Source organism: Apium graveolens, chromosome 9 (genome assembly GCF_009905375.1).
Source record: "Apium graveolens cultivar Ventura chromosome 9, ASM990537v1, whole genome shotgun sequence".
In the NCBI taxonomy this organism is placed as follows: domain Eukaryota; kingdom Viridiplantae; phylum Streptophyta; class Magnoliopsida; order Apiales; family Apiaceae; genus Apium; species Apium graveolens.
Genome location: NC_133655.1, coordinates 262,818,808 through 262,835,136, shown reverse-complemented (window position 1 = coordinate 262,835,136; position 16,329 = coordinate 262,818,808). Strand labels below are relative to the sequence as shown.

Sequence of the window (16,329 nt, the reverse complement as noted above, 5' to 3'; positions counted from 1 at the left end):
TTATTAGTTTATTTGAATAATTGTTGTTGTCATAACGTTAATTGTTAACGTTTGTGTCTTTGTTTGAATTAATCGTGGGCTTGTGTAGCTTGTTTCCAGGAGTAAGTTGAATAAGTGTAGGTAGTGGCATTTAGTCAGAAGTAGCTATTTTGTAGGAGTTAATCATATTACATGTTTTCTTTATGTATTCAATTTTGAAAGTAATAGAAGTACCAGTTTTTATTCAAACTTGCGTGTGTTTTCTAAACGTTGTGTACGTGTGTTTTGATTTGTAAACTGGGGCTTGCGATCTGGTTGTTTATTTGTAAGCAACATATAAGTACCTTTTCATTCATTCAATAACGGCAACTGATTATCTTAATATTCGATTGGTTAATTTCACACAGCTCATTAGGGATTTTGTTACATATTAATACCTAATGACATGCATCGATCTTGATTAACTTTTTGATCATTTTACAATAATCACTAGCTACTACTGTCCCGTTACATCATGCAAGCATAAAATTAATCATAAAATAAAATAACTCAAAATCTAACTGACCGGTTGTGTTCTGAACCCACTCATATAAATTAAAAGAATAATTAATCAAATCAAAGGATTGGGGGAATAAAATTGTAGATAAAATGCAGATATGTTCATATATAATCCAATGATATTGATAATTAACCAAAGAGGAATTACGGCCAATAATGGACTACCAATGCGCAACCTAAAGGTGAGTGCAGGGATGTATGAAAACTGAAAAGTACATTGCAGCACATAACCGTACGTACAAATTAATCAAAGATTTTATTGGTGTGTGTAGAAATAATGGAAGACAACATGATTCGGGTGACGCACGCTATATTTGAAATCTGTTGGAAACCTAGCTAAAACTAGCTAGGGGTGTGATAATGCAAATGCTAAAAACTGACAAACATGCACCAAAAATTGGACTTGCTTTCGTTGTACCATTATCACTAGCTGCTGCTTTGTGATGGAGGGGGGAAGAAGATGATGTGTATACAGCCAGCGAGCGAGCATATTTGTAAAAATCTATACTGTCTGCTTGCTTTTGTAAAGGAAAAGCTAGAAAAAGAAAAAGAAATAAGTGAAGAAGGATGCGGCGAGCACCAACCTGTTGGGGATATGTATGGATGGATGGATGAGTGGTGATCATCCCCATCAACATCATCATGGATGATCTTTAAAGATGTGGATAACGACCAAAAGCATATAATCCCTCCTTGATTTTGTTTCTTTTTCTTGGGTCCATAAGAGAATCTGCTGACATTGTAGTATTAATTTGCTTGACAAAACCATATATGCTATACTGGGTCTTTCTCGAATCTCAATCCTCGAAACTAACACCTAGTCACCGTGGTTAATGTACCATATGGCCGGTCTCCATGAGTTCACAGAAAGCTCACTACTCCAAGGGCTACACTCTATCTTGAAATTCTACTGATATATAGTTAACCAGTTCCCAGAAATTGTTCTACATAGTCTGAGGCTTGGTTTCCAGATGAACCCTATATCAACAACACTAGATGACACGAAAAACTTTTCATCAAACCTAGTCATAAAATTGATCTAAATAATTCCTTCGCTCAAATTTAACTTGTCGTATTATTTTGCTCAAATTATATACCAATCAAATCAAGTAGCCGATCATATATGTATGTTTGGCTAGCTGGAGCAATTAGCCAGAGATTTGTTTAAAATTCTATTGAAAAATCAGTTATACTAAATAGTTGAAGGGAGGATAGAGAGCCCCGTTAGGTTGCTTTAAAACTGTTCATTTTGCAACCGACAGGAATAACCGATTATGCATCTCGAATTCTATTGTATGGCTGTGATTTTGAACTCCTTTAATTCGTTATTTGGAGGCTCCAACCTCATCACCTTGTAATTGCTTGATCCGACCTACCTACATCTACCTAGTTAATTATTCAATATCTCAAGCTAGAAGATATTCATATTCCCTCTGTTTCATCCGATCATAACGGACTGCAACAGTCTCCCGTTTCATTCATTTTCAGAATAATATAATTTATATAAATCCAAGCTAGAATTATATATAGCAGAACCTACAAGTTCTGCTTGTTGAACATAAAGTCATTAGATGTTGATTAATTCATTAAAGTGCATATATATACAAGAGTACTGCAATTTATACGCCCACACAACTTTACATGAAGTTTACTAGGATGCTTGATATTTTCAAAGGGAAAATTGTAAACCACTAGGGTTGCTATCTGGAGCTAGCATTATGTATTACACGTCACAAGCATTTTCTTTATCTTTATATCACTTCACGGGGGAATGAAAGATGTGGACAGTACTTGTAAGAGTTTATATTCCGTAAAGAAAGACATGTACTTTGCCATTACGATTGCAGTACTAACAATCTTCCCATGATGATGTCCCACCCGATACTGTCAAGATTAAGTTCACATGTATATAGTTTGAATTTCGATCAGCGTCAAGTTTAAATTCAAATTCAAATTCAAATTCAAATGCAATTCTTTTAATCAATTTCGAACTCAAACCTAATGTATTTGAGCAGGTTTGATTACAGATTATGCCACGGCATATATGCACACACGCATGTGTCGGAGCCACATATGTCAATATTTATTTTGCGTTGATTCGATTGGCTATTAGGCTTTGGTGATCGATGCTATCAGAAGTTGTTGGTGGTGTCATATCTCTGATCGATCACATGATCCCTGAAAGTTTATATGAATGTCCGGGGACCGGAACCAGGAGTCCAAATCACCCGGGACTTGTAAAATATCGGGGCTCAAATATCTAAGAATTGAGGAAGAACTATAAGTATATAGAAGGAGTTTGAAATTTACTGGCTTACTGAGCCCTCCCTCTGCTCAGGACCCATGACAAACCGATAATTATATACAGGGGACAACTTCACACACTCTTCAAGCTACGCATACCATATGCTTGTGATTTAGTCTATATATATATTGCAAATTGCAACATTTGATCTGTACTAACTAATTCAGTCTGCAAATGAGTTGCATTACTAACATGTGATGTGACACTACATAATCTAGGGCACGCGATCTCGTAAATTTATAAAAAAATGAATCGGTTAGTAGTTTCTCAGCTAAAATAATTTCTAGGGAAGCATGCACTAGTTACCCCATTTAATTATGTATCAAGTAAAATTCATAATTTAGGATCAACTCCTGCTTATGATTGAAAGTTGTTGTAACATTCTGAATCATATTAAAATTATTTATCAACTACTCTTATGGTTGAAAGTTGTTGTAACATTCTGAATCATATTAAAAAAATTTATCCGATACGTGTAAAACTAGAATTTTCATACGATTGTCGTAACATAAAATATCGTAAATTTTTGTCACGGCACAACATACTACTGCTATAACAATACTATGTTCTAAACATCATTTATAATCTATTATCCGGGAAAATTTCTACATATCCGACTAGATATATAAGGGGAAAAGTTGTACAAATTTGAAATACACGCAGAAAAGTTAATATTGTTACGTTGGGGGGTACCTAGTGGGGGCCTAGATACTGCAAACGGAATATGAATATATGATCGAGAAGTATGACCCACTTTAATATGGCATCAGTGATTCGTTCTTAAAGAGTAATCCCATCTTCTCCAAAATAATTCTTGCACTACTATACCATTGTAACAATTAACTGATCACAGTCCTAAAAAAACTCTATAAATAGACTTCATAGGGTTCTTAAACTATTCAACCAATTCTCTACATATAAATAGCCAGCTTCTTCATTCTCATCTAAACATAAAAATGGATGGAAAGAAGTTGGAGTACAAAGGTGAGAAGGCACTGAAAGAGCTTGAGAAGCTAACACAAAACGCAGATGAAGTTCAAGAAAACTTATTGAAAGAGATTTTAATGAGGAACGGGGAGACCGAGTACTTGAAAAAGTACTTGTCTGGATCAAAAGATGTGTCGGAGTTTAAAAAGAGTGTGCCTGTTATCACTTATAAGGCCATTCGTCCTTACATTCAGAGGATTGCTAATGGAGAAGCCTCGTCTCTCATTACCGCGCACCCCATCACTGAGATGCTATGCAGGTCTCTCACTCTTTCTAGATTTTTTTTTTAAATTTTGGGAACTAATCGCAAGTCTTATCCGTCGTATCTTAGGACCGGTCCTGATCATGTTGTATATTCTAAAGTTCTATAGGCTAAATTTGGTTTGTTTGCAGTTCGGGCACGTCTGCTGGAGAGCCAAAGCTGATGCCGTCTATTGAAGAAGATCTTGATCGCAGAACTTTTCTTTATAATCTCAACATGCCTATAATGAACCAGTTGAGAATACATTTACTTTTTTACAATGTCATGTGTTTTTTTACAAGGAAAAAAAATCGAAAAAGTAAAAAATGCGCCTAAAAATAATTGAAAAAGTAAAAATTTAGATGTTGACAGTGGGATTCGAACCCACGCCCTTTCGGACCAGAACCTTAATCTGGCGCCTTAGACCAACTCGGCCATATCAACAGATGCTAAGTATTATTCGAATCCTCAACTTATTAAGATACTACGTTTCCATCAGATATTACAACTTCTATAAATGCAAACAACATTATGTGGTTTCAATTCAGGTACATTTCAGGTCTTGATGAAGGGAAGGGTATGTTCCTCTACTTTGTGAAGGCTGAGATGTCTACTCCTTGTGGCTTACCGGCTCGGACAGTTTTAACTAGCTACTACAAAAGCAAGCACTTCAAATACCGGTCACGTGATCCTTACACTGATTTTACTAGCCCTGATGAAGCTATTCTTTGCGATGACAGCAACCAAAGCATGTACTGCCAATTGTTAGCTGGTCTAGTTCATCGCAACCAAGTCCTCCGCCTTGGAGCGGTTTTTGCATCAGCCTTACTTCGAGCCATCTACTTTCTTAAAGGTAACTGGATGAACATATGCAATGACATAAGGGATGGTCAAGTGGACCTCACAGAGGTCACTGACCTTAAATGCAGGACTGCTATGTCTACAATCCTGTCGTTGCCAGACCCGCGTTTGGCAGACGAAATTGAGGCCATATGCAGCAGGGAATCATGGAAGGGAATAATTTGTCAACTTTGGCCTAAAGCTAAGTACATTGAAGCTGTTGTAACAGGTTCTATGGCACAATATATACCAGCTTTGCATTATTATAGTGATGAGAAATTACCATTGGTTTGCACCATGTATGCTTCCTCTGAGTGTTATTTTGGTGTGAATATGAAGCCTTTGTGTTCACCGGAAAAAGTTTCATATACTCTATTGCCTAACATGTGTTATTTTGAATTCATACCTCTGGGAGTGAATGGTACATTACTTCTGGATGTTGATGAAGATGAAGAGGTGCCACAGAATAAGCTAGTGGCCTTGGTGGATGTTAAACTTGGTTGTTATTATGAACTGGTGCTTACCACATTTTCTGGTATGTCATAGCATCTTTACTTTATTAAACATCTGCCTTGAACAAAATTTCAAATATATAAAATTTGTTATTTAAACTTTAACTTTTGGCTGATGCAGGACTAAATAGATATAGAATTGGAGATGTGCTCCAAGTGACTGGATTCCACAACAAAGCCCCGCAATTTCGTTTCATCTGCAGGAGAAATGTTGTTCTCAGCATAGACAATGACAAAACTAATGAAGAAGACCTTCACAAGAGCATTACTGTGGCCAAAAAGCTTCTAGAACCCTACAATGCTCTGCTTGTGGAGTACACTAGCTATGCAGAGACCTCCTCTGTCCCCGGTCACTATGTTATCTACTGGGAAATTGTTCAGTGCTCATCAGCATTAACATCATCTCTAGTAAAAGACAATAATGTTAACGAGATTTTAGCAAACCAACTCGATTTGAATGTCCTTGAAGATTGTTGTATTGCAATGGAGGAAGAACTGGACTACAACTACAGGCGTTGTCGCACCAATGATAAGTCTGTTGGACCTCTTGAGATCCGTGTAGTGAAGCCAGGGACTTTCGAGTCGTTGATGGATTTGTATATCAACAAAGGAGGATCCATTAATCAGTACAAAACACCAAGATGCATCAACTCTAATGCTGCACTCAAACTACTGGAATCAAATGTGAAGGCTCGTGTGTTTAGCCCCAGGGATCCTACATGGACCCCTTGAATATGAAGCATCTTTCAAGTACAAGGCCCACGGAAGACTTAAATAAGCAACCAAGTATTGTTGACTGCTAAAATATATTGTAGGATGACTTTAATTATCAGTTATGGTCAGTTTAATTCTGCAGATTTGCTAAGAAGGCGATCATGTCTATTGCAGAAAACTCATATGTAACAGTGCTAATTATTTATAGTGGATGGTTGGGCACCAAATTCTGCAGTTATTACTTTTTATGTTTAGATACATAGTTTTTATAGTTTAAATCTGTTACAGAACATCCTATTTAAAGCTGATTTGAGATTAGATTTTTCAGGAAGCTGGAAGATGAAAAAGATGTATGAATACCTTTAATAGGCAAAAACAAGGCCTTGGTGTTTGGAAAAAATATAATAAAGTTTTCGAGGCGAGACAAGAATTTGTATCAAAAGACAATCAACAAAATAAAATATTCTTCAGAGTTGCTGATAAATAATAGTACTAGTAACTCACTTGAAAGTTGAAAGTAATCTGTGGCATCCTGGGAGTGCTAAATGTTACTCCCCAATCTAATTTTTAAGATCAATTAAATATCCTGGACACAAGTGCACGGTAGAAAAAGCTTGAATGAGCAATCATAAAGAAATCATAAGGACCTGGAGTTGAAGTATTTAGTTAAATATGTTTCATGAAATGAACCGGCAATGGAAGACTCATGCTTTCATTCTCCTAGCCTATGCCAATAAGTTTCTTGTGCAGACCCTGGTTGGAGACGGGGACGGAATCATGAAAATAAAAGCAGGAGGGGTAAAATTTCGAATAAATTTTTTTAAGACAGAAAATATATGTGACAAGCTAGATTTTCAACACCAAAATTATGAATTTATGTATATGAAAATCAAAATATAAGAGATTTGTTGATATATTTACAGGAATTATATAAAGTTATTAATTGATGAAAGGACCGATTACATCATATAAGAAAATTTTATACATAAAATTCAAAGAATATAAGTTCTTGGGAGGTTTACTAGGACCATGGCCACCCCATCACCCCCAAATCTGTCATAAAACGTATTAATAGTGGGAGAATGAGATGTTTATTCATCTGAAATGTATGGTTTAATTTCTTAGGAAATTTGTGGTCAGTCAAATAAGTTTGGACTCGAGGGTTTTAACGATAAACCGGCTCGAAGAGAAGGGCTCGCACAATCTAATGAAGCAAGATTTCACAAAAAACAAGTCTCACGTGAAGAAAATTAGGGGCAATTTCTGTTTCTCTTAATTTTTAATGTATGTCATTCATCTATATTGATTAAGTTTTTACATATTACTCCGTGTGAAACATGGTCCGAAATTAAAAAATAATAATATCACGTTATTATTTATATAAAACTGAAACTCATAATCTGTGTGAAATATAGATTTAAATATAATATATAAAATACTTTTAAAATATGGAGTTAAAAAAATCGAAATTATGTGTAACTCTAAAATTTCACCGTATAGTTCTACTTATACATACACCTAATTATTTACTTATATAAATTTGACATGTTAACTTACTAATACGATTATTTTAAAGTAAACCGACACTTGGATGTTCAGCAACAAATAAAAATTTAAGAAAAATAAAATTTACAAAGAGTAAAAGTTAATTTTTGTCTGTTGAGATTTTATTACATAAAATTTTAAAAATAGTTAGTATAATTTTCTAGTGAGTATCAAGATTTGGGACATAAACATGGTTTCGCTTATTAGTATAGATAGTTGATAACCCGTGCGAAATACGGGATCGAGACTAAAAATATTGAATTAATATATATAGGGAATTATTCATAATCCGTGCGAAACACGAATTAAAATTAATATATTAATATCAAATATTAAATATTAAATTAGTACTTGCGAAAAATAGTTATGTAGTTAAAAAAAATCGAATCAGTTATAAAATTTTTCACTATAATTCTAGTTTTGCATTATTTACTTGATATAAAAAATCTAACATATTAGTTTTATTTTTGTGAAACATATTGTATCTCTATCTTATGAACCAAATATATGTTCTTTAGACAATTTAATATTAATTAAAATAATTTGATAATTATCTTATAATTAGCCTTTTCAATATAGTTAGTTTAATATTACTTAATTATCGATGAAAACTAATTTACAAATTAAAAGTAAATAGATGTTATTAAACTTAATTTAATATTACTAAATATAATCTAAATACAGGTCATAAATTTGTTACTGTTAAAATATGTTTTATTTTAATTTAAAGTATATAAACGTTATGATGGACAGTAACAAATACGATCGTTAAATCAATAATTTTCAGTTTATAAGTTAATAAATGTTACTAAAATCATTTTATATTACTTAATTATTTTTAAAATAATACTACAGAAAATAAAGTTTACAGAAAATAGAAGTCAATTCGTGTTAATAGTTTACTTTGTAATTAGTAGTTTTTCAGAATAAAAGTAAATATATGTTATTTTACTTAATTTAACGTAACTTAATAAATTTTTAATATAATTTATAAATAAATAAAGTTTACAGAGAATATAAGTCAATTCGTGTTAGTAGTTTGTAGTTTTTCTAAAATTAAAAATAAATATAAGTTATTTTACTTAATTTAACGTAACTTAATAAATTTTTAATATAATTTACAAATCGTTTAAAAAATATTTTTATTTAATAAATTAAAAAGACGATTGGATGAACACTAACTAAAAAGAAAATAAAATTTACAAAGAATAGAAGTCGAGTTGTGTTAAAAACAAAGTTGATGGAAAATAGAAGTCAACTTATGTCAGGTAAGTACCAAAAATTTGGTACTTTGGTACTTTTAGCAGCAAATTATACATGTTTTCGCTTATTAATAAATCAAATTATACATGTTTTCGCTTATTAATAAAGAGTATAGATGTATTATTATTTATCATTTTTTTTATAAATAATGTACATGTACACACACAAGTGTGTTGGGAATATTTTTAAAAACAAACTATTCATTTTTCTAAGTTAAGGTAGCACTGAGTATATCTAACCCTTTTCAAATACATGCTGTGATAAGCAGAATATATGAAATACGTTTGATTCAATTTGTATTTGTCATGAATTGCTGGGCTAAAAAAACCACGTAGTAGATCCCACCCCAGTAACTAAAGTTAAATTTCTATTGGGCTGTTCCTCCTTTTTATTAGGCTGCCTCCTAGAATTTAATATGCTCACTAGTGCGATACATCCTTTCCAAAGAAGAAAAGAAGAAAGCAGCAAGTAATACATGTACAGTGTCACAATGTCCTACTTTTTTTCTGGCCGAACAAAAGACTTGAATACAATACATAGATGAACATCTATAGTCATGTAGACAAGGGTTTCAACATATTTACATCATCAAACTGGGAAATTAGAAATTCAGGTCAATAATATCTGCAACTTGCATAAAAAAATCTAATCTAATATATAAAATAGCGTCCGAGATAGTTTTCTAAGATATAATAAGAGATCAAAGAATGAACTGAAAAGAAACTGAAATCAGTCATGTGAGGAAGAACTTGAATCAATCAACCATTTATACAATCAGATTAAAACTCCTCTAATTTCCACAATTTTTTATAACTCATATGGTGATCGGTGATGCACACCGACAGAGCTTACTACTGACATTATAGACAACATGAACTTCATATTAATCGAAATTCATGTCATGTACGTTACGTACTAGGATATTTATATCTTTCTTTACAATGATCAAAGCCTATATAGCCTAGGTATGACTCCACGATCCTAAGAACATCATAGTTCTCAGGGGATCTTCTAAACCAGATCGTCCTTGTCGTCTCTCAATCTCCTTAGAAAATTTAATGCCACGACGACGTTCATTAGGAGTTGTGTCACCTACCATCACAGTCATAGTTGTAGCATACGCTTGCCGGAGTTTTTCTCCAATAGTCATCTTGGATTCACGAATCAAAGAGCTATCGCCGGAGAGGTGTTGAGGTTTCATCTCAACAACCAAACCAAAAATTATAACAACTCTTGAGATGGTCTTGTTAGGCCAAGATATTGAAGGGTATTGTGAATGTGCATGAGGCACTTATTTATAGACCAAGTGTGCATTATTCCGATTCGGACCAGGTGACTCCTTTCAAATTACTCGGGTAAGGTGGGATCCACGTGTAATGTTAAAATTGAGATGTATTCCTAATTATTTGTGGAGGACAGGTAAGTGGACAGTTCCTTTGGGGGCCCAAGTACTTATTGCATGCCTTCGTTATTCACTTTTTCATACAAGGAGAGAATTATTGGTGTATATTTAATTGTAAAACCTATAATCTTTTTCAATGATACTCCCTACCTCCCTTAATAATTTTCGCCGTTTGCTTTTATCATGTTTGCTAATGCACACTTTTAATAGTTAATATTTTTAATTTTTATATTAATATAAAATATAAAAACTTCACGGTATTAAAATATTTATAAATATCAATCAAATAAGATCACTCATGACTACGTCTACTCTGAGAGATTAGGAAATTAATAATTTGTCTCATGTTTTTGGTCATTATCGAATTTGGTTGTCTAGAAATAATCAACCTCTATTCCAACGACATGTTTGTTTGTCGGCTTATATGTTACTTACAGTTTATAAATTCGTAATAATTGTCAATTAGTGTTTATCGACCCAATTTATAAGTCAAATTTAATATTTATAAATTGATAAATTATATATTAGTAATGACGTATTTTTTATCAACTTATTTTGATTTTTTACTTTTTCTATTATCTTCAGTATTAATATATTTATTTTAAAATGTGAATCTAAATTTAAAATTTAAAAAAGAAGATAATTATATTAAAAAAAAAATTATTTTAACTCATTTAAGTAAAAAAAATCTGATTTATAAGTAAATTTATCCAAGATCTTAAATAACTTATAAGTACCAATATACTTATCATTTTTAAAACATTTATTTACTTTAAGTTATAAATTATTTATTTTAAAATTTATGAAATGAACACTAGATAAATTTTCATGATTTGAAACTTTAATTCTACACAACAATCAATTTCATAACTAATTTTTGTACATAAAATTAAGTAAATTAGTCCTTATATCCGCGTTGTAAAAGTTCGGATCTGTTGTGAAATAAATGGATGTCGCAAGGGTCTTATATTATTAGACGTGATGTTTTCTATGGGTTATACTATTATTTGATGTCATCGTTGTTTAGTGAGATTCTCAATCTCCTTTGAGTTGTGTAAACAGGGACAGTCGTGTACACGCGGCTAGAACTGTTCACGAACCGAGCCGGACTGAGTTTTGATGTTAACAAATAAAAATAATTCCATTTTTTAACCTATACCAACTATTGAAATCCGGTCCAGATTTAAGCCCAACCCAAATTATTAAAAAAAACTAAACCTAAACTAAGATATCTCCCCCATCCTTATTTCTGTATCCCAGCCTCTCATCATCATCATCAGTTTCTCTATTTCCTCATGTCGAAACACTAGATTTTCAATCAAAAATACACGGACAAACACAAGCAGACACCATATTTTGAATACACACAAACATAACTTGACATCAAAAATAGTTATTGTTCTCTATTGACTTGATGGGGTGTGTTTTTAATTCCGCCAATTTAATTGAAATCGATGGAATTGTATGGTATGCATCTCTCTGGGACTCTGGTTGTATATTCGAAGTTTTGTGGTTTAAAATCGATTAAAAGTATTATAGTTTGTTGATTCTGTTTGGGGTTTGCATAATCGTACTTGTCATTTTGAGTTGCAAGTGTAGATTTGGATTTTCTGGATTATGATGCAAAGTAACCAAAGTTCAAATAATTATTCGAAGATTTTAATATGGTCTGTCTCTCTGACTGTATATCTATGTATCTATCTGACATAAATGGTTGTATATTGTAAAAATATTCTGATTTTTTTGTATTTTTATCGAATTTTATCGAGCCGAATTCGAGCGGAACGAGTTCGAGCCGAGCCCGAGTCGAACATACAAAAAACTCGGCTCGAACTCGTTTTCTTACCGAACAGATTTTCGTGTTCGAGCTCGAACTTGAATTCTTAACGAACCGAGCCGAACCGAGCTATTACCGAGCCGAGCTCGAACTTGTTCGCGAACAGCTCGGTTCGTGAACAGCCGTACATGCGGCAGGATAAAAAAGATCAAACACACGGAGAAACCATAATCATTTAAAATTTATTAAACGATAATTATTATAAAAGTCTGGCGGACATTCGAACAATTGTCGTGCATAAATAATACTCCCTCCGTCCCTTTTTAGTTGTTACATTTCTTTTTATAGAAGTCAAATTAACCGATTTTTGATCAAATATTAAATATTATTCTTATATTATTTAAAAAAATTAAAAATTATATATTAAAGTAGATTAAAACTACTTTTCGATAATGTAATTTTTTTTTAATTATAAAATATTAATAAATTTCAGTCAAATTTTAGTCAATATTACCGTGTCAAAATCAAATGTGACAACTAAAAACAAACGGAAGGAATATTTTAATAAACGAAATTTCGGGCAAATGTAAATCCCAACTCCCAAGTAAATAAATCATGGGCCAAGATCTTGTATTTTAACCCAATTTTATTTATTATGATCAATTTTATGTTTGTTAGGTTTTACACATTTTTATATATTATAATATATGATCAAATGTATTTGCTAAATTATAAGTCACGTATAAATAAAATCACAAGTTAATTTATTATTTTGAAATTTTCACATATATATTATTTTGTGTATTGTGCACTAAGTGGGGGTTTTCATAAAACAATCTTTCTATTTTCATAACAGAAACATGACTGTGTACATTTAATTATTCAACAGACCCGTTTTGAGTGTGTAATACTAGGCAAATTTGATCATTTATGATATGATTTTTCTACGGGCACCACTTACTTAAGTGAGTATATTATAAATTCATGGTCTAAATTCTAATTCTTTCTTTATCATTTTTACCACACTTTTCAGAAAAATATAATATTTAAATATTAAAAATTAGTATTTTAATTATTTGATTACAATTTATGATCATATAATTATAAATAAATTTAAATATAACTCAAATTAAGAAAAATTTATTATTACAGGAACACTTAACGTGAACCTTTTTTTAGTTGAATCACTTTATAAAATATTCATATATATTAATATTTTAATTAAGATTCTATATCTACGCGAATCCCCCCTCGACTAATACAAAGATTCTGATAAATAGTTTAGCTTTCTTGTATGACTGAATTAGACTCACTATTGACTGAATATATGTTACCATAAAAATATTTTATCAAGTTTCATTGTACTCAAACAATTGAAACTAATTAAGGTATTGTACTGGTTAAACATATAAAATAACTAAAAACCAAGGTGTTAAGTACATTAAAATACTCGATAAATAATATTCTCTCTATTTTTTATCATATGCTGCTTGATTTTTTATACACATTTCATAGTCTTTGACCTAGTAATTTAAAATATTTTTTAAAAAATTTTGTTTTTGTAAATTATATATATATAGTCTACTTTTATTCAATAAGAAAAATGTATATTATCCGGTCAAATGACGTTGTACTGTGTGTAAACAGTCAAGCACCATAAAATGAAAAATTGAGAGGGAGTAATTTATAGGTTTTTTTTAAAATACAATATTTTTTTAAAATATTTCAAAATACTGTCGTTTTTAATCTATTTTCATATTACAATTTTTCAAGTTCTATTTTCAAACACACAATTCGTAACATCTGCAACTTATTATGTAATTCTTTTTTTTAAATTGATTTTAAAGTTGATACGGTTGTAAACTTGAAATACAACTAATGCAACCTTAAAATCAAAATTTCCAAAAATTTAAATTTAAGTTTTATAACAAGATGAGGTTGCAAACCGTATTTTTAAATCATGTGAATAACTTGCATAGTACATAGAGCTTGCAAATTATATTTTTAAAAATAAAATATAAAGAGTTATATTTTTGAATATAACTATAAAGATGATATTATATTTAAAAATAAGTTTAAAAACATAAATATTTCAAATAATTTCTCTAATTTATACGGTTACCCATAAATAATTGAACTATAAGTAACAACATCTTACAACTCCTGTTCCACTAGAAGCAACAATTTGTTTTGAGGGACACTAGAGGCAACATACTGTATTGGTTGCAAAAGTTCAAAACTAAATTTTAGAATGGAAGGATCACTGAACCTAGGGTTATAATTCCTTACAACTTATAAGTGATTAAAAAATTATTGCTGCTATTTGTCCATCTAATTTATAAATTAAATTTATGACTTATAAGTTGATAAGTTAAATATTGGTAACGACATACTTTTTCTTAATTTATTTTGATTATTTACTTTTTTATTATGTGTGATTTTAAAATATATGTTTTTAAATATTTTTCTAATTTAAAATTCAAGAGTTAAGATAAATTTATTTAAAATCAGTTTATTTTAGTTCTTTTAAGATTTTTTTTGACTTATAAGTAAAATTATTCAAACACTTATATAATTTATAATTATTTATCCACTTAGTCACTTATTCATTTTAAGTCATAAACTACTTATTTTAAAATTTACAAACGGACATTGTTAATACACATGAAATATTATGTATTTGTTAAAATATTATTCTTTAATTCAGAAAATAGAAATAATTAGTACACCAATTTGTATAACTAACCTAAATATTGAAAAAAAATACAAATGTGTGATAAGTTTGGCTAATGTGATACGACCTAGTGAATTTTTGTGTATAGCAGGAATTATTTTTTTCTGATTCTGATAAGTTAGTTTTTATATATTTAATTACTAGAGTATCCCCTCTATTTTTCTCCTACCTTGTTTGGGAGAAAAAGATGCCTGGGTAGAATGCAAAGGCTAAGCCTAATATGAAAGGGACAACGTTAAAGACTATGACCTCCACTTGGATAAATGAAAGGGCATCTTAGATAAATAAAGAATCGTATATTACGACTTTTCGAAGTGCTCAAAAGCTTTCCCTTTTTAATATAAACAACTGTTTTGTTATCGACTCATATTTGTGTGTTTTTCATTTTCTTACTAACTTTTAGATATGCTTATATCAAACATGGATATAAGCATATATTCCTATCAATCCAACTGAATAAATGATAGAGTTGGAATCAATACTTTGTGTTTCTCAGAATAAATTCTCCAAATTTACCTTTAATTTGAGCTATGAAATTTTAGTCATGGGTTATTCTGAAATCATACAAAATCCTGCGTTTTTATCCTACATTTTTATTAAAATGCTCAACAAGCGCATCTGGTGTAGTGGTATCATAGTACCCTCCCACGGTACTGACCAGGGTTCGATTCCCTGGATGCGCACATTTTTCCCCATATATTTTGTTTTCAGTAATGGTCATTGGTCAATACAACAGCCCTCACTCACCCACTGATACAATTGCCAAGAAATCCAATAGGTGAAGGTGCAAAAATAAGAAATCCCTCGAAACTGTCTATAACTATTCAAATCTTGTAAGTGCATGTATCTTATTATCTCTAGCTATGGATGAAAATTAATAGACGCAGATTCTTCAAGCAATGGAATAGCCTTGAATGGCACGGATCATTGTGATTCTTTTTTGAGTGCAGAAAGAGACTCAGGCTTGGCTTTTCCTTGACCACCTGCAGCAGATTGGAAATCACACCTTCGAAAAATGGTTTCATCATTTCACAAAGAAATAGCAGCTTTGATTGATACCTACAATTGTAAATGCAATATACATGGATAAGTAGTAGCAAACTTATCACTGTCTCATTCTTCCTAAATATTGATATATATGTAAAAAACATCGGGAGTAAGTGTAAGATCATGTAATTTTTAAAATAATAATAATAATAATAGGATAATAGAAAAAAAAGTATTAAAATTAGATAAAAATTAGGATATTAAAATTGAATTAGACTAATGAGCCTAAAATTTGGATCCAATTCTAATATGGATAATTTGTAGGTTAAGATATAGGATTTTGTATCGTTATAAATACACTATATTCGTATTTCTCGGTTTTATTTATTAAAATTCGTAGGGGCTTTTCTTATTCATTAAAATTCGTAGTTGCTTTTCTTCATACCTTGTCAAGCTTCGGTTTCACTTGACGAGGGATGTAAACT

The 16,329-nt window shown here is 31.1% G+C and overlaps 1 protein-coding gene and 2 non-coding genes across 4 annotated transcripts; 2 read left to right on the top strand and 1 right to left on the bottom strand.

Annotated features, from left to right (window-relative positions):
* Positions 1 to 3,679: 3,679 nt before the first annotated feature.
* On the top strand, positions 3,680 to 6,377 carry LOC141684634 (putative indole-3-acetic acid-amido synthetase GH3.9). 2 transcript variants are annotated; one of them, XM_074489701.1, is made up of 4 exons: positions 3,680 to 4,088; positions 4,223 to 4,324; positions 4,619 to 5,445; positions 5,544 to 6,377. In XM_074489701.1, the coding sequence occupies exons 1-4, from the start codon at positions 3,799 to 3,801 to the stop codon at positions 6,152 to 6,154; spliced, it is 1,830 nt and encodes a 609-aa protein (XP_074345802.1). In that variant the 5' UTR covers positions 3,680 to 3,798; the 3' UTR covers positions 6,155 to 6,377. The 2 variants fall into 2 exon arrangements, with proteins under 2 accessions (XP_074345802.1, XP_074345803.1); XM_074489702.1 differs by lacking the exons at positions 3,680 to 4,088; positions 4,223 to 4,324 and adding an exon at positions 4,400 to 4,523.
* Positions 4,434 to 4,514, bottom strand: TRNAL-AAG (transfer RNA leucine (anticodon AAG)). Its single transcript has one exon. It is a non-coding gene; the product is annotated as a tRNA-Leu (tRNA).
* Positions 6,378 to 15,469: 9,092 nt separating the features above from the next.
* Positions 15,470 to 15,540, top strand: TRNAG-CCC (transfer RNA glycine (anticodon CCC)). The gene has a single exon. It is a non-coding gene; the product is annotated as a tRNA-Gly (tRNA).
* The last annotated feature ends 789 nt before the right edge of the window (positions 15,541 to 16,329 follow it).

Excerpts from the sequence above, each read along its gene's own strand:
- LOC141684634 (XM_074489701.1), top strand. The coding sequence starts at position 3,799 with ATGGATGGAAAGAAGTTGGAGTACAAAGGTGAGAAGGCACTGAAAGAG. Across the intron at positions 4,089-4,222 it reads ATCACTGAGATGCTATGCAG|TTCGGGCACGTCTGCTGGAG; the intron begins GTCTCTCACTCT and ends GTTTGTTTGCAG. Across the intron at positions 5,446-5,543 it reads GGTGCTTACCACATTTTCTG|GACTAAATAGATATAGAATT; the intron begins GTATGTCATAGC and ends TGGCTGATGCAG.